The sequence below is a fragment of the Ursus maritimus genome, unplaced genomic scaffold (genome assembly GCF_017311325.1).
Source record: "Ursus maritimus isolate PB19 unplaced genomic scaffold, ASM1731132v1 scaffold_6, whole genome shotgun sequence".
Lineage (NCBI taxonomy): Eukaryota > Metazoa > Chordata > Mammalia > Carnivora > Ursidae > Ursus > Ursus maritimus.
The window spans coordinates 22,734,860-22,757,495 of record NW_024426774.1 but is presented as its reverse complement, the minus strand read 5'-3'; the positions used below and the strand labels follow the sequence as shown (position 1 = coordinate 22,757,495).

The window sequence follows — 22,636 nt, the reverse complement described above, 5'->3', positions numbered from 1 at the left end:
CACTGGGGGTGATCGATGGTTAATAATGCCACCGCCACTCTGTATTTCCCTCAGCTCTGCTTACAGAACGCCACACTCTCTGCCTTATTTGACCCTCAAAACAGCCCTGTGAAATAGACACTAATATTGCCCCATTTTACAGACGATGGAGCCGCGTCTCTGAGGCAAAGAAGTGACGTGCCTAGAGTCGCACAGCAGAAAGCCTCAGGTTAGGGCTACCGCTAGGTGTCCAGATCCCAGGACTGCTGAGGCTAACTTCTCTGCCCCTGCCTCCTGGAGGCGGAAGGAGGGAGTGATAAGCTGTGAAGGCTTCAACCCAGCCCTGACTCCTCCCTCTACCAGGAGCCATTGCCTGCTGGAATCTTCCATCGTGGTGCCTGGTTTAAAGCACGCTTGTAAAGGACACTTCGTGGAAGGTCACTTCCAGCTACCAGTTCGTTTTTGCAGAAGTGGATGTGGGGTCCCTTGAGGGGGCATAAAAAATAAAACAAAGATCTCCTTAGCTTTTGGATTTTTAATCAGAGGAACATGCGGGGCTTGGGGGGAAGATGATTTCTTCAGGGGGGTATAAATGGGAAGAGATGCTCGAAGTCGGTGACAGCCGGTCTTAATTTATAATTCTGCCTCTGTGTGAAATGCACAGAGAATCAGGGGGAAATGAGTAATAATTCACTAAGGTGCTGTCACAGCCAGGAAGCGTTAGGGCCCTCTTTGTCAGCCTGCCATTGCCGGGAAGGCTGAGACAGAGGAAGGACAGAGAGAGTGGTGGGTCCGACTAAAGCGCCTTTCCTCCTGCTCGGAGACATAGTCCTGCTGCTTCTCCGCAGCCTGGCCTGGGGCTGTGGGTGCTGTCGGAATAGCCTAGAATGGGCCACTAGCTCCTCAGGGCTGGGTGCCGTCCATGCAGCCATTCTTTGGGCAAGCCACAAAAAGTGAGCTCTCTCTGACCCTCTTCTCCTTTCCTCCTCCTTCTGTGGGCACTTGGGAAATATATGGTCATAAAGCTGACTGTAGCCTTTTCAGTGGGACCCGAGGTCAGCCTGATGTAGAGAAAAGGGTAACGGGGCCCTTTATGCTGAGCCAACAGATGATATAAGGGGCCCCGTGGCTGGCATTGCTTGGCCAGGACAAGGGAGGTTAGAGCAGTAATAAACCATCCCCAAATTTCAGGGGCTTAACATAACATTTACAGTACCTGCACACCGAAGCGGGGGGCCCCCCGTCAGACAGCAGCGGTGTCGGGACCAAGAGCTCCCCTTGGCCGCTTCAGCAGGGAGGGAGAGAGAGAGAGACTGAAGAATTGCACGGGGCCTCTCCGCAGCCTCAATCCAGAAGCAACACACATCCCTTCCACTCACATTTCGTGGGCCAGAGCTACTCACGTGGCTTCCCTTCACTGGAAGGGAGGTGGGAGGTAAAGGGGTGCAAGTAGAAAGTTTGAGCAATATGTGTCGGCAGACGGGGGTGACCGAGGGACCCAACCTAGTCCTACCCACACGACCACTGCCACCATCATGTTCTTGTCACTGTGTCAACCATCAGAAATGTATTCCAAGGCCTTCTCTTGGGGTCACGTTCATGGTGGATCAGAATAAGGAGCACAGACTTAGAAGCAGAAGATGCAGGTTCAAGCCCAGCTGTGTTACCTACTGGCTGTGTGACCTTGGTCAGATTGCTTAACCTTCCTGAGCTCTCCTCCGTCACATATAAAACTGGGTTATTCCCCTGCTACCATATTATTATTATTATTATTATTATTATTATTATTATTATTACTATTACTATTTTATTTTCCGAAGATCACTTTTTCATGTTATTGATTTTCATTATCACCAATATTGTGAGACATCAAGGGTCCGGCTGGGGAGCTGTAGTTGATGAGGATACTCGGGTCATGCCTGGCTAATGTTACTTGACATTGGCATATTTTGCCTTTAGCGGTCCCAGAAATGACCGTGCCCCTGTGCTCTCCCTGCAGGTAAGCTCCCTGCTGGTTTTTACTGCAACTTCGAGGATGGCTTCTGTGGCTGGACCCAGGGCACACTCGCACCCCACAACCCCCGGTGGCAGATCAGGACCCTGAAGGATGCCCGGGGCCAGGACCACCGAGGTACTGCTGCTCTCTTCCCTTCCCTCTGGTGCCCGTCTGGCCAGACAAGAGACTTAGGGCCCTACCCCAGAACAGCTGGACCTCGCCACACCTGCAGGGCAAAGCCAGGGGACTGCCCAGAGTTTGCCCTGGGGTGCTCGCTCACAATTCCCTCTTCAGATTTCCCAGGCTTCCAAATGATTAAATCAGGCCAAGGTAGATGTCACCTTTGATTCCCTAAAATGAGAACCCAGATGAAGGATCAGCTAAAAGATAAGAAGAGTGGCAACAATAGTAGTCATTCATTCATTCATTCACTGAGTGTTTGTTGAGGACCCACTTTGTGTCTGGCATGTAACTCACTGACAAGTAAGGAAGACCCTAGCCCTCTACAGGGAGGCTGATACACAGGGAGGCCTGGTGTCATTGGGCCCAAGGTCATGACCTGGGAACCTAGCCCCACATCTGGTCCATTCCCTGGAGCCCAGCCTCCTCAGCCATATCCCCCATCCTTGCCCAGCTCAAGCTGGAAACTCCTGCCTTCCCAGTGCCAGAGCCCATCCTCCCTGTGGCTGTGTGGCTCTGCGGCTGCCAGAGGAACAAGGGCCTCCACACATTCGAGAGATGTGGCTGGACCCAGGCCCGGTGAGCTGGCGCCACTGGAGATATGGCTGGGGCATGGAATGAGGGAGGGATGAGGCAGGGCCTGTGAGGCCAGCACAGCTCCCAAACCGGGGCTGCTGGAGAGGCCGGACCACCCAGCCACGGCCCCAGCCTTGGGCTCTACCCAGTGGCTAGGCCTGGGCAGGCCCTGTGGCCCACCTCTCTTCAGGCTAGAGCTGGGCTTTCTCTCCCCTTCTCTCCCTTGCATTTGTCTGCTCTTTGTGGAGCTAGAGTCCCTTGTACCAGATCCCTCTCTTTCCAAGCAAAGACCATGCATCCTATGGGTCCCTTTAAGAATTAATAGTAATAATAGTGATGACGATCAAAGTGTGAGAGAAGACAATGTCCAGCTCCACCACTGGGGATCCCAGAGCCCGTGCCGTCCTGTCCTTGGCCCTCAGAGCTAACTGCACCTGAGCGAGCTGGCTTTGGCCCATGAGGAGGCAGGCTGAGGTTCTGCAGCCACGGGAGACTTCTGCAGGGCCCCTCAGCGGGAGGCGGCCCCCGAACTCCTGCTTCTCCTCCCAGCCTCCTCACCAGATCACACCATCCTCAGCACCTGGTGGAGGAGAACAGGACAGAAATGGGGCTCAAAGCAAGATGTGACCTTCATGTCTCTGCTCTCAGTTCGGTAGCCTTCCATGGCAGCCACAGCAAGTGGGTGACATACCTCTAGTGACAGGGCCCTCACTGCCTGCTAAAGTAGTCCCTTCCATGGATTGCCGCAACCAAAGACCAGTTCTCTTTTCCCGGAGATAAGCTCCACCTCTCTGTAAATTCTACTCACGGATCATACTTTCTATCTCCCGGAGCCCCTCAGAACTCAGCTATTCCCTCTCTCACCAGAGCAGCCCCTCAGATATCTGAAGACACTGGTTGTGACCCACCCACCGTGTGAAGGCCGTTCTCTCCCTAGTCACAGATTCTTCCACAAGGATGGGCCACGTGCTTTCTAGGCTTTCTGGCCTGTCTTGGTCACTCTGCTCTGGACCCACTTGAATTTGTTACTTGGTAGTAACCCCAAAACAGACTTTGCTAAGAGAAAAGAGCAGAAATGAATGAGTAACGTCCTGTGTGGGGTTCTGGGCCATACCTAAAAGGTTGCGGGCCCACCCTGGACCCATCTCCATAGCACAGACCACCCGAAATGCTCTGTAGTTCCTGGAGATTTCCAGATGCTTCTTCCCCACCATGTGGGGTTGGGGGCTCGTGTTCTCCCAGGTTTGCAGACAGATCGATGAGAAAACATAAGAAATAAGACTTCCTGGTCAGGTCATGGGGCACAGGATGCCCTGGTGGAAGAGAGTGAAGGTCGTGGAGACCACTAGAGGGCAAAGGAAATGGGGAGGGGTGGGGGTGGGGGAGTCCAGCGTGTTTCAGGCTGCTCTTGGGCTATGGGCTAAAGCTGGTGACCTGGGGAGATCAGGGATGCAGTAGCCCGGATGTAGGATGCTGGGATATTGCAGAACGTTGGGAGCAAAGACCTTTGCATGAGCCAAGTTTTGTTGACAGTGACAGGCAGACTGCCTTATCCATTGGAGGCAGCAGCAAGCCATGTCCTCAGAGCTGTTCCAAGCCTAGAGAAGAATGATGCAGACCGCACTAACCCTGCACCCCGAGGCACTTCAGTCCATGAAGTGGTGCATTTCTGACTCTTTTCCTCTCTGCCCCAGGCCACGCCCTATTGCTCAGCACCACTGACGTCCCTACTTCTGAAAGTGCTACTGTGACCAGCGCTACGTTCCCCGCCCCGATGAAGAACTCTCCGTGTGAGGCAAGTCTCAGTGTTCCCCTAGTTCTTGGACTGCCCCTCCCACCCCTCGCCTTGGGCCCTTCCATCTGAATGCAAACATAAGCAAAGTAGCCTGGGTGGTGGGTCTGCTTGTTCTCCTGGGGGGAGGACAAGATGGCATTTTGGCCATCCTTTAGGCAGAGGGCATGCTCCAACTCGGTGAAGTCCCGTCTGCAGAGAATCTTACCTCAAACACCCCATACTCAGCTGCACTGAACTCTTTGCAGTGGGGCCTCGATTGACGCAAATCCAGAAAATATTTCCAAGGCATAACGGGTGGGTGACTGTGATCTATAAAAGACTTTCCACACGAGCCTTTTTAGAAACATCAAGCTCTTGTAATACATTCAGATTTTCTAGAGCATCGCAAGTTTGATCTACGTAAATTTCACGAAGATATCCGTGGCATCAGTACGGTGCCTCCAAAGCCACTTCCCTGGATGGTTCCTGTGGCTGTAACGTCTTTCGCGTGTGGACTGAGGGGCTTGCCATATTCCTTAGCTGTCATAATCTCTAGAGAACAAGAAATGTGCTTAGACCCAACCGTGGTCCAGTGATTAAGCTTATGGACTCTGGAATCAGTTGCCTGAGTCCAAGCTAGGTTCCACCACTGATTAGCTGTACAGTTTGTTTGGGAAGTTCATAACCTTTCAGGGCCTCAGTTTTCCCACCTGGAAAGTGGACACAATAGGAGTGCCTACCCCAAAGAGGAAAGGATTAAAAAGGTTAATATGTACTCCGGGATTATCACAGCGCCTGGCACAAAGTGAGCATGACAGTACTTAGCCAACAGTTCCTGGCACCTTGAGGAAGCATAGGTAAGGAGAATGGGGAGGGAGGGAGAGGACATGAGCCAAAACCAGATTCCAGGTTCTCCGAGGGCCCTGCGTGCCTCTGCTTCTTTGCGCTACCCCGCGGCACGCGATCAACCTCTTGCACCGAGCAGAAAGCCAACACGTACTTCAGATTTGGCCAGTCCTCTCTTTCTGGAAACTCACAGGAGAAGTCCCTTCCTGGCTTTGCTTCAGGAATAGCTCTGTGCCCCCTGAGCAATTTGTTTCCTTTCAAGCTGTGGACTGCGTGAAACTGACCAGACTCGCTCCCCCTGCGCTGACTCCGCGAAGCCCCGGGGAGGTGCAGGCAGTCAGGCTTCCGCAGCTCAGGGTCGCAGCTAAGCGCAGCCCTCCAGGCTTTTTGTGAGATACAAACTCACAGGCAAACACAAACAAGAACGTATCAATGAATTTTTTTTTTAATCGGAAGAATGGTCAAATTAAATCTGAGGCTCCCCTCTTAGTAAGCCAATAGGGGTTCATGATGTGCAGTCCCTATCCAGCCGGCTGGATTTTCTAAGCCAAGAGTTGGCCAATTTCTCACCCTCTTCTAGTTTATGTTACCTTACTAGATTGTATGTATCTCTGCGAGCCACCTTAAGTCCTTTTTGGAAGAAGTCAGAGCACAAATAAATAGACCGATTACGTGAAACTGTATTTGAGAAATCCCGCTATCTGATGCAGGTGGTGGGTTACCCAGTCATCACTGACATTTCCGAGGTGCCTCCCAGCGGACTCCCGCGAGGAAAGGCTTCTTAGGAGGGAAATCTAAATGAGGAGAGGTTGTTGGCCTTCTTAAGAGGTCAGGGGGATCCTTAAAACCATTTGATTTTTAAATTTATTCTTCACTGGCTGTAACATGAGCCTAATTCTAGAGTAAGAAATGTCAAGGTTAAAAATGATATTTTTCTAATACTTCATCATTTCCCTGATAACCTTTGGTTGATCAATAGCTTAAACAGCTGTTTTGTTTTACTGGCCTATTTTATTTTCCCTCTAGTCAAATTTGCTCTGGGCTATTTCTGCTATTTCCTGCCCTTTCCCAGAACTTGGCTCAGCAGGGGTAATGAAGGGAAGGCGGTGAGTCCATTCCACTCTGAGAGCACAGCTAATTCATATTCAGGTTTGCAGACCATTCATCTAGTGCTGATGTGTCTTGAATTCCCCGTGTTGGGGGAAATGTTTTTCATCAGAAAAATAAATAACCAAAATAGAAATATGCATTTCCAGGTTTGTAAGCCTTGCCATCTATTTTATTCAGATCCTAAACGCAGAAGGCAGCGAGTTGATTTCCTTCTCCCAGGTTGGCAAACGTCGGTGACGGGATGGTTCTTTGCTGTGTGAACTGTGTGGGGTTAACTCGGGGCCTTCAAACCCCACCAACTTGAAAGGGGTCTTCGTTGGCTATAGGGCCAGGTGCAGGAAGGGGACACGAGGCAGAGATGGGTGAAGGTCTCTGATGAGGGTCAAGCCCCCAGGGACCGAGAGGCTGGCCAAGCTCCAGGGCTGACACCCAGCACTGAGCATCTCTTCTAAATGCACACCAGTCCTGGGAGCCCTAGGGTCCCTCAACACTTGGGAGTTGAAGCAATTGCAGAATATCTCAAAGTGCTCCCTCAAGAAGCCCCACAATCATCAGCAGTTTCCCAAAAGAGAACTGGCGTCGCCTTCTGTGCATTTCCTTGGAAATCTAGATACAACCTGACCAGTAGGCCTCTGTTTCTGCAGTTGCCAGCACTTAGAAAACACGATCAGTGTAGATTGCTAGGTCCCACCCTGGTCCTCCAGGATGACGCCCCAGAGCGGGGCCTGGGAATCTGCATTTTTCAAACCCCACCCTCAGCGATTTGGATGCACATTGACACTTGAAAATAATTGGCCAGAGATGCACCTGCCAGTTGTCACCGAAATTCATTCTGAGTCCGTGCAGAGAGTTTTCCTCCACTACCCGTGATGAAACTTGCCTTTTAGAGAGATGAGTCAGAAGTGGTGAGAAATGACAGGGTGGGGGACACAGGCGGTGGAGGCAGAAGGGGCTGGGAGAGCAACACACTGGGAGGCAGGTCAGATGCCCACCGATGGATCGTAGAGACGTAGCCAGGGTGTGCCTTTGTGCCAGTTAGCTTCCTGGGTATTCCAGAAGCCCGCGGGCTCCAGCCTCCTGCGTCCGGATGCCTGCAGTCCCCACCGCTGGCCCCGAGCCTCTCCCTGGCCAGCCCTGTGCAGGCACCGCCTGCTCCTCCCTCGCACAGCACACTTGCACACGGGGCATGAATATTTAAAGGCCGCTGCCTAGCCCAGCCACGAACAAGAGAGAGCGTTGTATTTTTTTGCCTCCCCCAAGCTATTCTCTGCGGGAAACTGGAGAGGCACTTACAATATTCAGATTTTATTTTATTTTTATTTTTATTTTTATTTTGCTGAGCTCCAGTTCAAATAATTAAAGTTGCCACTGGGGAGGGGAGACTTGTGGTGGCTTTCGTGTGTTTGCTCGCTGTCAGACCTGCTCTGTCCGCCTTGGCTGGGAGACACACTCGGATGTGTCTAGCATCGCAGCTGCTGGTAATAAAGAGGACGGGAGAGTCGGGAGGGGGGGCCGTCTCCGCCCCTCCCCCTGCCTTTCACGCGGCCCAGAAGCCTGAATGTCTCAACAAGCCCCGTGCGGTTTGAAATTCTATTTTATTTGAATAGCCTGCCTGTGACTAGAATATTTTAAACCGTGTTCTCAGGACAGAACAAGGCCTGGGGAGAGAAAAAGTGGGCTTCCCTCATTCGCTTTCCCTCTCCAACAAAAGATGGAAGCAGCTTTCCTTCTCCGAACTGCAGGAAGGAAAGGGGCCCAGGAAGTGGGATGGGACCCACTTAATTGGTGGCAACACCCAAGGGCAGGTGAGTTCCCAGCTGCGGGTTTTTCTGATCTTGCCGGAGCCACAGCCTCCTCTGCCCTGCCCCACACACGTGCACGCACACGGACATACCCTCTGGGATCCTGGAACACACTTGGGGCCTTTCTGACCCTAATGTCAGCCCTGTGGTGATAAAGGGATCAGCTTCGATTAGCCTAGGACTCCTAAGATCAGGACCGAAGGCCACCAGCAGGCCTCCTCAGGTCGGCAGGGGAACTGGCCTGCGGGGAAGGAGCCCTCCATTTGTTGTCATTAAAACCGGTAAATGTGGCCCAGAGGGACATGGGAGAGCAGCTTGACATCTGAACTTGCCCTCTGCCATCGATTAAGCCCTGTGCAAAACCCCTCTGAGAAAGGCCCCCCAGGGCAGGCAGGGCCCTGAAGCCTGTAAGCCAGGGAATTTTTCAGCAGATTGCTCTCTGGTTGACTCGGTGAGACTTTTGATGGTGGCAGAGATCATTCCTGGACATGGGGCCCATCCTGCCAGGGACCTGGCTGGCAGGGGGTTCTCCAGCATCTCAGTGTAACTCAAAAGCAAAATGAGGTGAGCCATGGCTGGGGTCATTAGGGTTTATGTAAGCGGACCCCACTCTCTAGCCCAGGGGCAGACAAATAGGACTTTCAGACAAGAGGAAGAGAAGTTCTTTTCTGACTGTTATATTTTAAGAGCTTATGAAACTCAGAGGCAGAATCCTCCATGGAAAGGCAAAAAACAAGGAGGAGCAACCATAGTTATTACAGGATGCTTGAGGTGGAGGAAAAAAACGGAAGGAGAAGGCTCTTCCTTTAACAGCCCCAACTGATCCCTCGACAAGGGCGTTCTGCTCGGCTGGCTTTACGGAGCAGATCTGGGTGCGGGCGTGTGCAGGGCAGCCCAGGGGGTGGGAGCAGCCTTTCTCAGCAAAGCAGGAAAGAAATGGACCCAGAGATGCAGAGCCAGTAAGTGCAAAAGCAAGAGCAAACCCAGACCTTTTAGTCTGAGCCTCATGCTCTTTCTGCCCTGCCCTGCCCCTGGGGTGGGGGGAGGGGGCCGATGGTACCTTCCCCACTTGCAGGGTGCTGCTGCGGACCTGCACGGCATCCCTGAGGACTGGCATTGCTCTTGCCTAACTCAGAGCCCGTGCCCACCCACACAGACTCCTCGTCTCTGCAGGCAGGAAGGAAACTCCGCCCCATTTTGTAGCAATCCCGTTACCCACTTAGTCTCTCCCCAGGCTGAGACCAGTCGCTGGGCCTAATTCCTGAGTGGCCAACGGGACATTGTTACTCACCGAGAGGACCCGAACGTGATGTGTGCCTTGTGTGTGCCTTATTCTTCAGCCCACGTGGTCTCATTTGTTTTAGCAAATCAGGAAGGAAACACTATTCCAAGAGGCCTCCTGGTCTTGACCTTGAATAAGGTTGTCATCTCCTGGATCCATTCCACCTTCTAGAGAACACATGCCCATCTGGGGAGACGGGGACCTTCCCCTCTCTCTAGTCACCCATCCTGCCCTGTGTCCAGGCCAACTGCTGACCAGTGAAAGGGCAAGCTGGTCCTTACCAGGCTCCACCTGGGACCAGGCTCTGCCTGGGACCAGCCTCTGTCCTTGTGTGGCCAGGTAACGCTGCACAGACACCTTAGGGTGGCTATAGAAATCGTCTTTGTAAATAGGGACCAGAGCCACGCTAGGGGCTTTCCAGGGTGACATCATCCCTGGCTCCCCTCCCACAAGCCTGAGCTCCTTGGGTCAGGTATGTGGGAATTGGACCCCAACCCCCATCTCACCAAACGCCGTGACGTCCACGCAGTGGCGGGATGATCACAGGGAAGGCCGGCTCACCTTTGGACAGCTCCAGGCGCCAGTGCTTGCCAAATGGATTTTCCGGGGTTGGGGGGCTGGGTTCCACTCTCTGTTCTCTGCCCCAGTCCCCTTCCCTCTTGGGAACCTTTGGGGAACAGGGCTGGGACTCCTTGCTAGCTATGTAATATCCAGCTGGGGTGTCTACTGTCTGCCCAGGGAGACATGATGACGGGCCCCCACAGAAAGCACAGTGCCCCTCGGGCTCCCTCCTGCCCCATGGCCCAACACACGTGACATCACCCATGTGCCAAGGAACCCAGATGGTCACGCAGGGCCAGGTCAAAAGGAGCATCACCAAGGCAGGGGAGTGTGGTGGGGAGAGCAACTCCTTGGGGCCACTTAGACCTTGGTGGGGTCCTTCCACTTTGTAGTGGGGGGCCTTGTGCAGATCACCTCCCTCTTCTCAGCTCCAGGATTGTTGGGAAAAACTAGTAGATGGGCGTAGAAAGTGCCCGGCCTGGAGCTGGACACATAGTGGGTGATTATAAGTGGTACATGTGGTTTCTGCTTCTCTGCTGCTGCTGTTCCTATCATGACCTGACTTCTGTGGTGATTCCAAGATCAGAGGCTGGTGGCTGCCCTGTCTGAGGGCCCTGAGTCTGGAGAATTTGGCATCTGCTCTGCTCTGGATGACCTGGCAATAGAGGGGAAGGGGGATGTTGCCCAGCTCAGTGACTGGGGTCCAGGGAAGCTGATGCTCTCCCAGGGACAGACGGACCCCTCACCCCTTCCATTCCCACCACCAAGAGCATGGGGAACAGCCTCTTCCAATCGAGCAAAAGTCCCTTTTCTGCACTTTCTCCACGGCCTCCCTCCACCCCCACTCCCACCGTGGCAGCAGACACCTAGAGAGGATAGTGTCACACTCACGAATAAGGAGGGAGCCTGCGATCATGCACGGCCAGCCAGCAGTGTGGCCACATGTGCTTTCCCCCGGGGGGACTCCTGGGAAAGGGACAGCTACAGCATGTAAGGGGATGGCCTGACAGAACAGGAAGACACGAAAACACGGAGCGAGTCTGGCGAAACGACCCTGAGCAGAACATCACATGCCTCACTTTTAACATCCCTTTTTATAACTTGAGAATGAACGCCAGCTCTCTATACTATTCCCTAACATTGCCTGTTTGTTTGGATTCAAAAACATGACTCATTACCTAATATAGAATGGCTAAGACTTCAGGAAGATACACCCTGTTTATCCTGTGGTTTTGGGTCCCCCCAGGAAGACTGGGGAGGCGTATGTCCCCCAGTTTAAGAAACCCCAAGGAAGAGCGCCAGCCCCCACGGCCTCTCTCTGAAGCCCAAAGTCCGCCTCACCTTGTGTGACCTCACTCCATCCCCCACCCCAGCATTAGGCCCGTAGATGGTGCGTTTTGAGGAATGTCTGCCCTGCCTCGGTCACCCCTAAAGTCTGCCTCAATGATGCTAGTCCCCCCACCCACCACCCTATGAGTCACCCTCACTCTGACCTTGAGTCTGAAACTCCAGGAGGACCTTAGCTCTGGCAGCCATTCACATCCCCTGTGATGAAGACACTACTCTTAGAGCCTTAACCTGGGCCCTAAGCATGTGCCACTTTGCGTCCGAGAAGAAGTGGGTAGATGTTGGAAGTGGCTCCGGAGGCATTTTCCAAATGGCTTTTCCACAGACCCACTGGATGACTAAGAGATCGGAACCCCACTGTCAGTCTCTAACGACGATCCACCTGTGATAACGTCACACCCATAGTCTGTGTTGAGGAGGGCACGTGTGGTGATGAGCGCTGGGTGTTATCCGCAGCCAATGCATCACTGAACACTACATCAAAAACCAATGATGTACTGTATGGTGACTAACTGAACATAAAGAAAAAGAATCCTCTATAATGTCAGAGACCACAGAGCCTGCCCACCTCTGCAGTCACGCTGTGAGATGAGTGAAACTTACCCCATTCCACAGAGGAAGAGCCTCAGAGGGCTAAGAGACACCCCCAAGGTCACAGGTTAAGGCATGCAGAAACCAGGACTGAAATACTAGTCTCCTAACTTCAAAAGTAGCTGCTCAACCACTCCCTCCAAGGTAGTCAAGGGGGAGCCCCCGCAGGATGCAAAGGGTGGGCAGCTGCAGGGACAGGATCAGAGCCATAGCTTGGAACTTGGCTGGGTTGAATGGGCACGCAGATGCCTGGCAGGAGTGAGGGAGGGAAGGTCACAGAAGTCTCCCCGTCAGGCAGTAAACCAGCAAGGACTCATTTCCCAAACCCATCGCGTGGCCAGCCATGCTGGAGATAGACTACAGGAATCTGGGATCTCTTTGGTGTGTTTACTCGGCAGAAAAGTTAAAAATACATACTTTGAGTATGACAAGTCCTGGTCTCCAGGTAGCGTGGGGATCACTCAGCTGCATTACATTAAAAAGCAAGCTAGAGTTCTTAACTAGAGCCCTCAAACATCCTAACTCTTTGTGCTCCTGGGAAAAAGAAACCTTCCTGAGTCTGGGTCTGAGGAAGGGACCCTTCATAGCTGGTAAGCCAACCGAGGGAGCATTTTTTTTTAATATTAAAAGTTTTTTTTAATAATTATTTTTTTATTATATTATGTTAGTCACCATGCAGTACATCCCCGGTTTCCGATGTAAAGTTCCATTATTCATTACTTGCGTATAACACCCAGTGCACCATGCAGTACGTGCCCTCCCTAATACCCATCTCCAGCCTTTTTTAAATATCAATCCCTTGTCGTGTGGCTAGGACTACGTAAGAATGTCACGTACCTTATCACAATGTTTCATCTCCTCACCAACACGCACTTGTGAGGCCTCATTACCCCCATGCACTGACGGAGACCCTGGGGCCTAGAGAAGTTAAGTGACTTGCCCTGGGTTGCCCTGCTAGTAAGAGGCGGAGCCAGGATTCAGACCAACGGCTGTCTCCCTCCAAAGCCAAATCTGCAAACACTTGAAGGTCACTGGGCTTAGGTCTCCTGAGTTTAAATCCCAGCTCTGCCCCTTATAATTCACGTGACTTCAAGCAAGTCAGTCCTCCCTAACTGGGGATAAAAATACCTGTTTTACTTGCTGCAGGGATCAAATGAAAATGCGAAAACTCTTTGTAATCCCTACAGTGTTTTATGGACGGAAACAATTATTATTATCTCCTCTTACTTTGCACAGGCAGGCAGAAGTCAGTCCACCATGAATTCAGACATTGTGCGTGTTCTCGTTTCTCTTCTCGGTCCATAGCAACATGTGCAAAGATTGGGAGCGTTATTTTGCACAGGGCCTAGGATTAGCACCAGAAGAACGTGTCCCATGAATCTGCTTCATCAATCATTAATTACACAGCATGACCCTGGTCCAGGATAGGAGCTAACAAGGAGACCACTCCTTGATGCTCAAGGATCCAGCAAACATGGCCCTACTGAGATTTCTGAGCCACAATTATTCTCCCCTCATTATCCAGAGCTGGGAAGCCACTGGCACCTCGCATTCTGCCACCACTTACAGTGATGCGGCTGACGCTGCCAGGACACTATGCTGATGGCCCAAAGTAATCAACGGCAACTGTAATTGCAGTCGAACATAATTAATTTAATACCTTTGAGCCATTCAAAATTAATACTTCTCTATTACAAGATGAAACTGAGGCATAGGGAGAATTACTGTAAAGGCTCATGGGTGTGAATAAAATCCTCCTGGGCACTTGGCAGAGATCTGGATCCCATTCAGAATCCACCTGCTGATCGTGGACGCTTGTGGCGCCTACTGGCGATCCTTACCACACATTCAAAAGGCCATATAATGGGTTGAAAGCACAGGCTCTCCCCAGCTGTCAGAATAAACACTCCCTAAGTGGCCCTGGGCCCCTGCAGACACTCATGTGCCTGGGGTCCATTCTCTGCACTGACCATCCGTAAAGGCTGTAGACTTTCATTGCACAGAGTCGATCCTGTTCGCCAGCTAGAGGATTACAAAGCTATTTTGCAGCATTTTCCCCATCACACACAGAGGGACGGAGGTACAGAGAAGGCTGTTAGCTCAAGAATTTCCATCGCAATGTAACTCAAAAGAAAATATCACCCTTTTCTTCCCATAAGACGGGAAAGATAACTCTGGCGAAACTGGAAGATAGAACACTGAACTGAAATTTTTAAATGCAGCATCTTTCATCCTGTCCCTTTCTTTTTTTTTTTTCTTTTTTTTTGGGGGGGGTGGACTGTTTATCTCTAACATGGTGTTCCCTGCCTGCTCTTTCCAATGCAAGAGGAGGGAACTAACACTGATTGAATGCATTTGGTGGCTGGGCACTGGGCTCTTTAATAATCTTATTAGAGTCCCCCGGTGACTCTGAGCAGAATGTGATTGGCCCCATTTTACAGATGAGGACTGAGGCACTGAGTATGCCACAAATAAAGACAGAACTGCTCTTTGATTTCAAAGCTTATGCTTTGTCCACAGCGCTCATTCCCCAGAAGCTCCCACCTTCCCTGGTCTTCCCCAAAAAGTCCACACGACGAAGGCAAGAGAAACTGATCCTCCCCTAAGGAGGTGAAAGGAAAGCACTCTTTTTCCCCCACTTTCAAATGACGTCAGAGACCTCCCTTGCTGCCATTTTTAATATAGTGTTTATTGTTTTTTCTGATTACAAAAGTGCTCTATGTTCATTGCAGAACATTAGGAAAATACAGGAAAGCATGAAGAAAATTGAAATTGCCCACAGTCTTACCCCCCAAAGGTAACCCCTCGTACCATGTTGGTATATTTCCTTCCAGACACACGGATGTCAATTTGAGCAGAGTGAAAAGGGTTTATACAAATTTGACATCATACCATAGAAGTATTTTATGCCTCCTTTCTTTACTTACTATTTTCCTAGATCAGTGTTATTCTTCATAAACATGCTTTTAATAGCTGTGTACATGACATTTATTTTATTGTTTTTGTTCAGGTTATCAAAAAGTGAGAGATGCTTATTGTAAAAAATTTAGGAAACCAAAGGAGGAAAAAAAAAAATACCAATAACTCCATAACCTCACCAGCCAGGGATCCCACTGTTATTATTTTTATATACAACCTTCATGTTTTCTTGCTGTGTTTTCACAAAGGGGGCATGTAGGTTTCCCTGTCTGGCTGTTTCTGGCTTCGAAGCGATGCCTCAGAAAGGAGGAGACATGGGGTGCCGTTTTCAGAAAGGAGCTCAATCTTTTAAGTCCCCCACATGGCCAGGAATCCAGCATTTCTTAAGCCTCCGTAATTGCCAGTATTTGCCAGCATATTTTATTTGCTTGTTATCAGAAATCTGCATCTGGTCTGCTTCTTGCTGTGTTGGGTTGATTTTTCATTAGGCTATTTATAGCTCGAGAGCTGGTATTTTTTTTTTCCAGGTGAATTAGGAGATGGCATACAAAAACACTGGGTTTTGCAGTGAGTCAATACGCTCAATTAAAGTTAATAAGAGACCACGTTGAAACCAGGGAACTCTTAAAATTACCAGTTCACACCAGAATCACAGCCCCGTGGCAGCTTAGGTTGGGAAGGAGCCTTAACGTCCATTCAAAGCTCGGATGTCCCTGACAACAACTCCAGTCCTGGTTGCCCAGTCACTGCTGGATGACCCCCCAGGCTGGGGAATGTCTGGGGAGCACACACCACCCCCCAGGCAAGCTCGTCTTTGAGCATCTCTTTCTGTGAAAAAGCATTTCCTTCTGTTGAAGTGAAATACACACTAGACCATCCATCCAGGCCTTGTCTGTACCGCAGGAACTCATGCAGCCCTTCAGAAAGAAGAAGAAAACTCGTACCTTCCCCCTCACAACGTGACCTACATTTGGGGGTGCTGCACGCAGAACGGACATTATTTGATATCACGGAGTCTCTTTTGTCCGACTTCAGCCTAAATTCCACACTGATATTTTTTTAATGGATTCAAGAGATTGTTGTGAAGTTGCCACGAGGTATGCATAGCAAACACAGGGCATATTCTCGACATAAAATTGCAGTAATTACCTCTGGAGGAGGAAAGGGCCATGAGAGAAATAATAGCGTTAGGCCTAGCCACAATGCTGCTCTTGCCTTACGTACAGAACTTTAATTAATAAAATGACAAACACTGGTAGTACATAATTGGAAAGTCTATCAGGCCCCACCAAGGTTGGGGGGGAGGCCCTTGTGAAAGGGTCTGCTGGAGCCAGAAAATATAATTGCCGGTGGCGTGTTCCTGGCGTTGTCTCTTCTCACTTGTCTCATTTGCTGTCTGCATATCAAAGAGTTTATTAGTCAAAAGCTATCATTTATAACCTGTATCTACTAGGACGTGTCTAGAAGGATCAACATTTTTATTGTTACAGCCTCCGACAAGTGTTATTTCTCACAAACATTATTTAGGATTTGTATAAGATGTCTCATATTTGTGTGAATACATACACACACACACACACACATATATGACGACTCATTGTCTGGCAGAGACAAAGGTTGCAAATGGTTTAAAACCCTCTATCTCCCTAATTCCTCTATTATGAAGGTATTTCTGAGCTAAGATCTTGTTAAAATATAAATTCTGACTCAGCAGACCTGGGGTGGGACTTGAGAGCCTATATTTCTGATGAGTTCCCAGGTCATGCCAATACTGCTGCTTTAGACCACTCTTGGAGCAACAAGGGTCTCGAAAACCTTCACAATACACCTCCCAAAGATTTAAGTGTTACCACAACGTGTTACATGTATGTAGCGCTATCGATGTGGTAGAAACAGCACAGACCCTAGCATAGAATCCAGGTCTGCAGCACAAGGGCTCAGCGACCTCGGGTGACTTCACCTACCTAAGCTTTGGATCCCACATCTGAAAAATGGGTCCGATAATACCTATAGGAAGGAATGTTATGAGTAGAAAAACAAGACAGCAAATGTACAAGTGCCTAGCACAGCTCTCTGGTATTCAGTAAATAGTCAATTAACAAATTATCCTATAGGCCCCCAGATAGAAATTGGTCTTAGTAAGATCAAACTCCAAGAATGTTTTTTGCCCACTCTGAGCACCTGATCCTTAACTGTCAGTATCAAGCAAAGTCTACCTTGCATGGATATCTACATATAATGGCATCCGAGGGGTTCTTTTATCTGGGACTGTATTTATAAGGAAAATGGAAGTCTGAGCCTTGAGCCTGCCATCTGTCCTGATAGTTGCTCCATACACTTAGATACAAATAATGAATAAGGGATATTCAGAAAGAATTGACATCAGCCCTTGAGATCTTCTAATTAAGAAATTGGTAAGAAACTTACCCTGTAGGTCCAAGAGGAGAGTTCTGGTCCCATTTGCATCCTTAGGTCATCCCTGCTTTCCCGCAGGGCTGTCCTCAGTCTTGGCCCGGGGATGACATGGCAGCCGCATGAAGGCCCTCTCCTGGGGTCTGTGTCCTCCCCCTTGCAGGAAAGACACTTCTCGTACACCTTGGTGATGGGCACCTGTTAAGCCATTTTTTAGTTATTAGGAATTACCTCTTACTCAAAGTCCAAGATGAGAATGGACCTCTCACCGAGAAGGCCAGGCTACTTCTAGCCCTAAGTAGCCCCATCTCCCCAGTGGTCTCAGCCTAGGATGTACTTTAGAATCACCTGGAGAGATCTGAGGACTGCTGATGCCCAGGACCTGCCCAAGACCAATTAAATCAGAATCTGGGGTGGGAACTCAGACATGAGTAGTTGTGAAAACTCCCTAGGTGATTCTGATTTGCAGCCCCGGTTGAAAACCACCGCTATAACCATTTTATTCACCACATGTGGGCTCTACTTCCACATTCTTTATCTCACTCAGTCTTTACAACCACCTTTTAAGGTTGGCAGGGAAGTTGTGGCTATTATCACAAATTTGTCTATAAGAAAATGGAGGTGCAGAGGGGCTAAGTTGTTGGCTTAAAGTCACACCATTGATTCACTTCGATATTGGAGCACAAACCCCGAGTTATCCCATCATCAACAGGCAAGAAAACATGGATAGTCTGATAAGCCACCCGAGAAGGAAGCTTGATGCAGAGGGCAATTGCTTCCAGGGCATTCCAGAAAGGAAGTGGGATGAGTCCTAGGAGCACAGGAGCAGGGCCCCAGGGGTTGCTTCTTTGCAGATTCTCATGCAGTGAGTCTGGATGAGGCTAGAAATGCTGCCTCTCTGACAAGCTCCCAGGTAACACCCAGGACGCCATCTTGAACATCGCACTCCGAGTAGCAAAGCACTGACTGACTTTTAGAGGTAAATCTGGAATGACTAGGGATAACTACAGGTGAGAAGTAGGCCAAGTGAAAGACCAGAGGGTTCTAGACTTCTTATATTTGAGGAAGAATAGTATCACCTGGATACATCACCTTACTAAACACTCAGTGGATGAAAAAAAAAATGAATTGCTGAAAGACATACCTTGCTAGCCATTCACTGGCTGCCAGTTTGTGATCTCATTCCAAACCTTTTGCATCTGTTTCTAGAAATGCACTTTACCAAAACTTGGTGCATGCTTTGGCTTGAGTTGTAGCTGTAGATATATGTTTCCTGCTTTGATCATAGGTGGTGGTGTTGTAAGATGAAAGGAAAGTCAAATTTTTAATTCTCCTATTTATCCACAGTTCTGAGCAGTTGGGTCAAGTGGTCATCTTGACCCAAGTCCTGACTGTCATGTCAAGTGCCCTGACTTGAGTGTCTTTTTTTTTTTTAAGATGTGTTTATTTGTTTAAGAGAGAGAGAGAGTACAAGCAGGGAGAGGGAGACAAGCAGCCTCCCCATTGAGCTGGTAGCCCAACTCGGGGCTCCATCCCGGGACCCTGAGCCAAAATCAAGAGTTGGACACTCAACCAACTGAGCCACCCAGGTGGCCCTTGACTTGACTGTTGTATGTTTTATGTCTTTACTGTCAAGTGACTCTGTTTACTTCCCCTTTGGCTACACTCAGCACATTACAGTTACTCATTTAAGTTCAGACTTTCTGCCTAGATGATAAGCTTCGTGAGGACAGGGAAGATGTATATAATATGCAGTACAGAGTAGGTAGGTGTAAATATTTACTGAATGAATGTATGATCATCTCAAGGACTGATACCAAAAGGGATTCTGGTAGACCCCCTCAGGCGCTAGGGATGCCATTCCTTGGCAGCCAGTACTGTTCTTACTTGGCAGGCCCTATTGGCCTAAAACATAGTGCAGGAAGGTGGAGAAAGCTCAACAGTCAGAGAGCCAGTGGTCCCACTGTTGATATGAGAGGGCTACATCTCACTGGCATGTTCAGGTCACTAGCAGACTCTACTTCTAACTGAAAGTTTCCTAAGAACAGCTGAGAATTGGGCCATTTCAACTACAGCTAAGTTAGCTGCAAGATGTGTGGATCCTCCTCCCTTCCCTGGAAGCCGACCCCTAGAATGCAGGGAAGTGCTAAGGAGACTCACAGTTGCAAAGTTGGTTTCTGTCCCTGAGAGGGGACCTGGTAAAGACAGGAAGCTCTTCCTAGAAATGTATACATCTTTATATATTCTAACACTACTCTGCTCCTACCATGTGCCCTCATTTGACAATGACTGTGAATACAAGATAAGACAGTCTCTGCCTTGAAGGAACTTGTGGTGCAAGCAGGATGGAGGGAAGACAAGGCAGCAGATCTATGTCCTGTGATGATCCCAGTAGCATCAATTGTTAGATTTCAGAGGGGGAAAGTCATTTCTGAGACAGATGATAAGAAAAGTTTCCTTGAAAATTAGATAGATTGAATTTTCTTTTAAGTGGCGAGAAGGAAAGAAGAGGTAGAGGAAATGGAAGGATCAAAAGCACAGAGGCAGAAAAATTCATGTCAGGTGCAAAGCTGGTATGTAGATTGTTTTGAGGGAGCCTAGGAACTAACATCTCTTGGGCCCCCACGTGTGGACTACTGGGTGAAAATTGCTTATCTGGTTGCTCTAAGGTAATACAGACAGATTTTAGTCACTTCAAAACACATAAGACAGGCTTATTCAGAAATCAAAATGCCCATTTGGTCAGAAGTTCAACCTTGCTTTAAAGTTAGGGCTTCTTGGGGCACCTGGGTGGCTCAGTCGGGTAAGGGTCTGCCTTTGGTTCAGGTCATGATCTCAGGGTCCTGGGATCGAGCCCTGCATCAGGCTCCCTGCTCAGTGGGGAGTCTGCTTCTCCCTCTCCCTCTGCCCCTCACTCCTGCTCTGCTCTCTCTCTCTCAAATAAATAAATACTATCTTTAAAAAATTAATTAAAAAAAATTAAGTGAGGGCTTCTTTCCTCCCCTGCCCTTGCCGTAGTTGGCCCTAGTACAAGTGAGAAGCCTGAAATCAGGGAAAGAGTCATTGATCTCTCTCCTTCTTCACTCAGCTCTCCTCCTCTTTAGTCTTCTGGCTAAATTGTGACCCTTCAAGGTCTTAAGTGCGGGGAAAGGAAAAGAGGTCAAGGGGAGCAAGAAAACTCTTACTTGACCAGGACTGTTATGGTGATCTGGCACTGGTATTCTCTGGATGTGACACATGTTTAGAGCTTACTGGTTTTCACGGGGGGCACTTTTGTGCTTTCTTTGGAGATTTACCTTCCTCCTCACCCCCCCCCACTATGGCTAGGAATCTTTCACCTTACCTAGGGCGTATGCATCCCCATTCTGGGTAGTCACTTACTCTTTCCTCTGTCCTTGGGCAGCTTGAGATGCCTGCAACTTCCTTCTTCTGAGGTCTATTTATCCCTTCAAGAAGCCCTCTTGGACAAGATCTAAAATGACCCACGTGGGGTCCTTGTATACGGCTCACTCTAGTCTATGTGTAATGCTCATGCATGTCGTGTGCCGCCAGACTGGGAGTGCAGGCCATTCAATGCTTCCACCTTGCCTTTGTTCTGCCATCAGAGCAGCCAACCAACCCCTTGTTCGTACTTTGGATTTTCCACGTAGGAGTTAGACAGTATTCTACTGAGATCTCCAAACTGCGGGGAATTAATATTAAGTGCCTAAGGTGGTATCCTTAAAACTGCTCTCTCTCATCTGACTTGGGATGAAGAGGGAACTGTCTTTGCAGGAGGGTAAAGTGAGGTGGAACTCATGATATACAAAAAGCACATTCCAAAAACTCTCACCTGGTAGTCAACCACCACTTTTTTAAAAATCCAAAGTATGGATGAGAGATTAAGAATTGTGTAACCTCTTTTCATCCACCCCTCTTGAAAGTCCAGCATCATTGTGCTCTCAGACGTCACTTTGAAGTGTAGTATCTATTGCCTCAGTGCTTCAGCCAAAATGTCTTTTTACCATTTTGTTACACTATTTGTTATCTCTCATTAAATTGTCACTATAATCCTATAAGGTAGATAAACCTATTCTCATCTTAGAGAATACAGAACTGAGCTTCAAAAGGACCAAAGTGACAAGAACAGTTTCTGAATCCAGATCTAACTCAAACTCTTAGACCATTCTAGGGTGGAGGACACATGTGGCTCAGCATAAGTACTCAATAAATATTCATTGAATGCCTAAAAAGCTTATTTTCTTAGATTATAGAGGAACACGAATGCCTTGATATCAATTGATAGGGAGTGAAAAACCACTGAAGAGTCACAGATGGCAGTGGTAAACAGGAAGATGTGATCGAGATATACAAAAGAATTTAGAAGGGAGAAAGTAGAGAGAGAGAGGCACTTTAAGAGGCCATGGAGAGAGTTGAAAGAGTAAGTTATAAAGGACATTGTGAATGCTACTTTGTTAGAGTAATGAGAATAGAAGCCAGGTTAAAAGAATTTAAAGAAAGAATGGGCAACTAGGAAATAAAAGCAGCTACATGCCAGTTACCCACGATATGAACATCTGAATGAAGGTACAGAAATAGGCTGTAAGTCAGAGGAGCTAGCAGGATGAAATAAAGGATATTTTTCTGGGACAGGTAAAAGCTGATTTTATTTGTAGGCAGAAGAGCCAGAAGGTCTGAAGGTGCTGAAAGCAGTTTTTGAAAAGCAAGGACTAGGGGGAGATAAAACATGAGGGATTAACATAGAAGAAAATGAAGGATACATCTTCCTCTAAGACAGGAAAAGAAGAAGGTGGATAAATAAACATCTGTGTGAAGAAGAATAAGGAGGAGGAGAAGACGGAAGAAGAAGAGAGAAGGGGAAGAGAAGGGTGAGGAAGAAGAGGGAGGGAGGGGAGGAATTTAAAGGAAGGGAGGAAAGCAGAGAGGCTGAAAGGAGATTTCACCCAATATAGTAAATCTTTATCAGTAAAGTAAGAATCAAAATAATGGTCAGGAGAGTTAGAGACCAAGAGGTAACAGCATTAGTGTTTGAGGAAGAGTTTGAAACACCCATTGTGCTATGTGTGTTCAGAAATCAACTATGGAAATCAACAGTGGATGAATAAGTACCACCAGCCATCCAGGGCATTATGGTTCAACAGTCTGATTTCACAGAAGTCCAAATCTGCAATACTCTGTGGCCAAGGAGCAAAAGGAGAGAACGGATGTGCCAAGCAATACCCCAAACTGGGCACGCAGGGCATGGGCTAAGGACTGAGAGG

General features: G+C 48.9%; 1 protein-coding gene across 1 annotated transcript in view; it reads left to right on the top strand.

The window, feature by feature from the left end:
* ALK (ALK receptor tyrosine kinase) overlaps window positions 1-22,636 on the top strand; it is a 674,923-nt gene that overhangs the window by 557,062 nt on the left and 95,225 nt on the right. Inside the window, exons 7-8 of the mRNA XM_008700561.2 lie at window positions 1,979-2,110; window positions 4,426-4,526. Coding sequence (XP_008698783.2) covers window positions 1,979-2,110; window positions 4,426-4,526 — 233 coding nt within the window. The remainder of the gene's footprint in view (window positions 1-1,978; window positions 2,111-4,425; window positions 4,527-22,636) is intronic.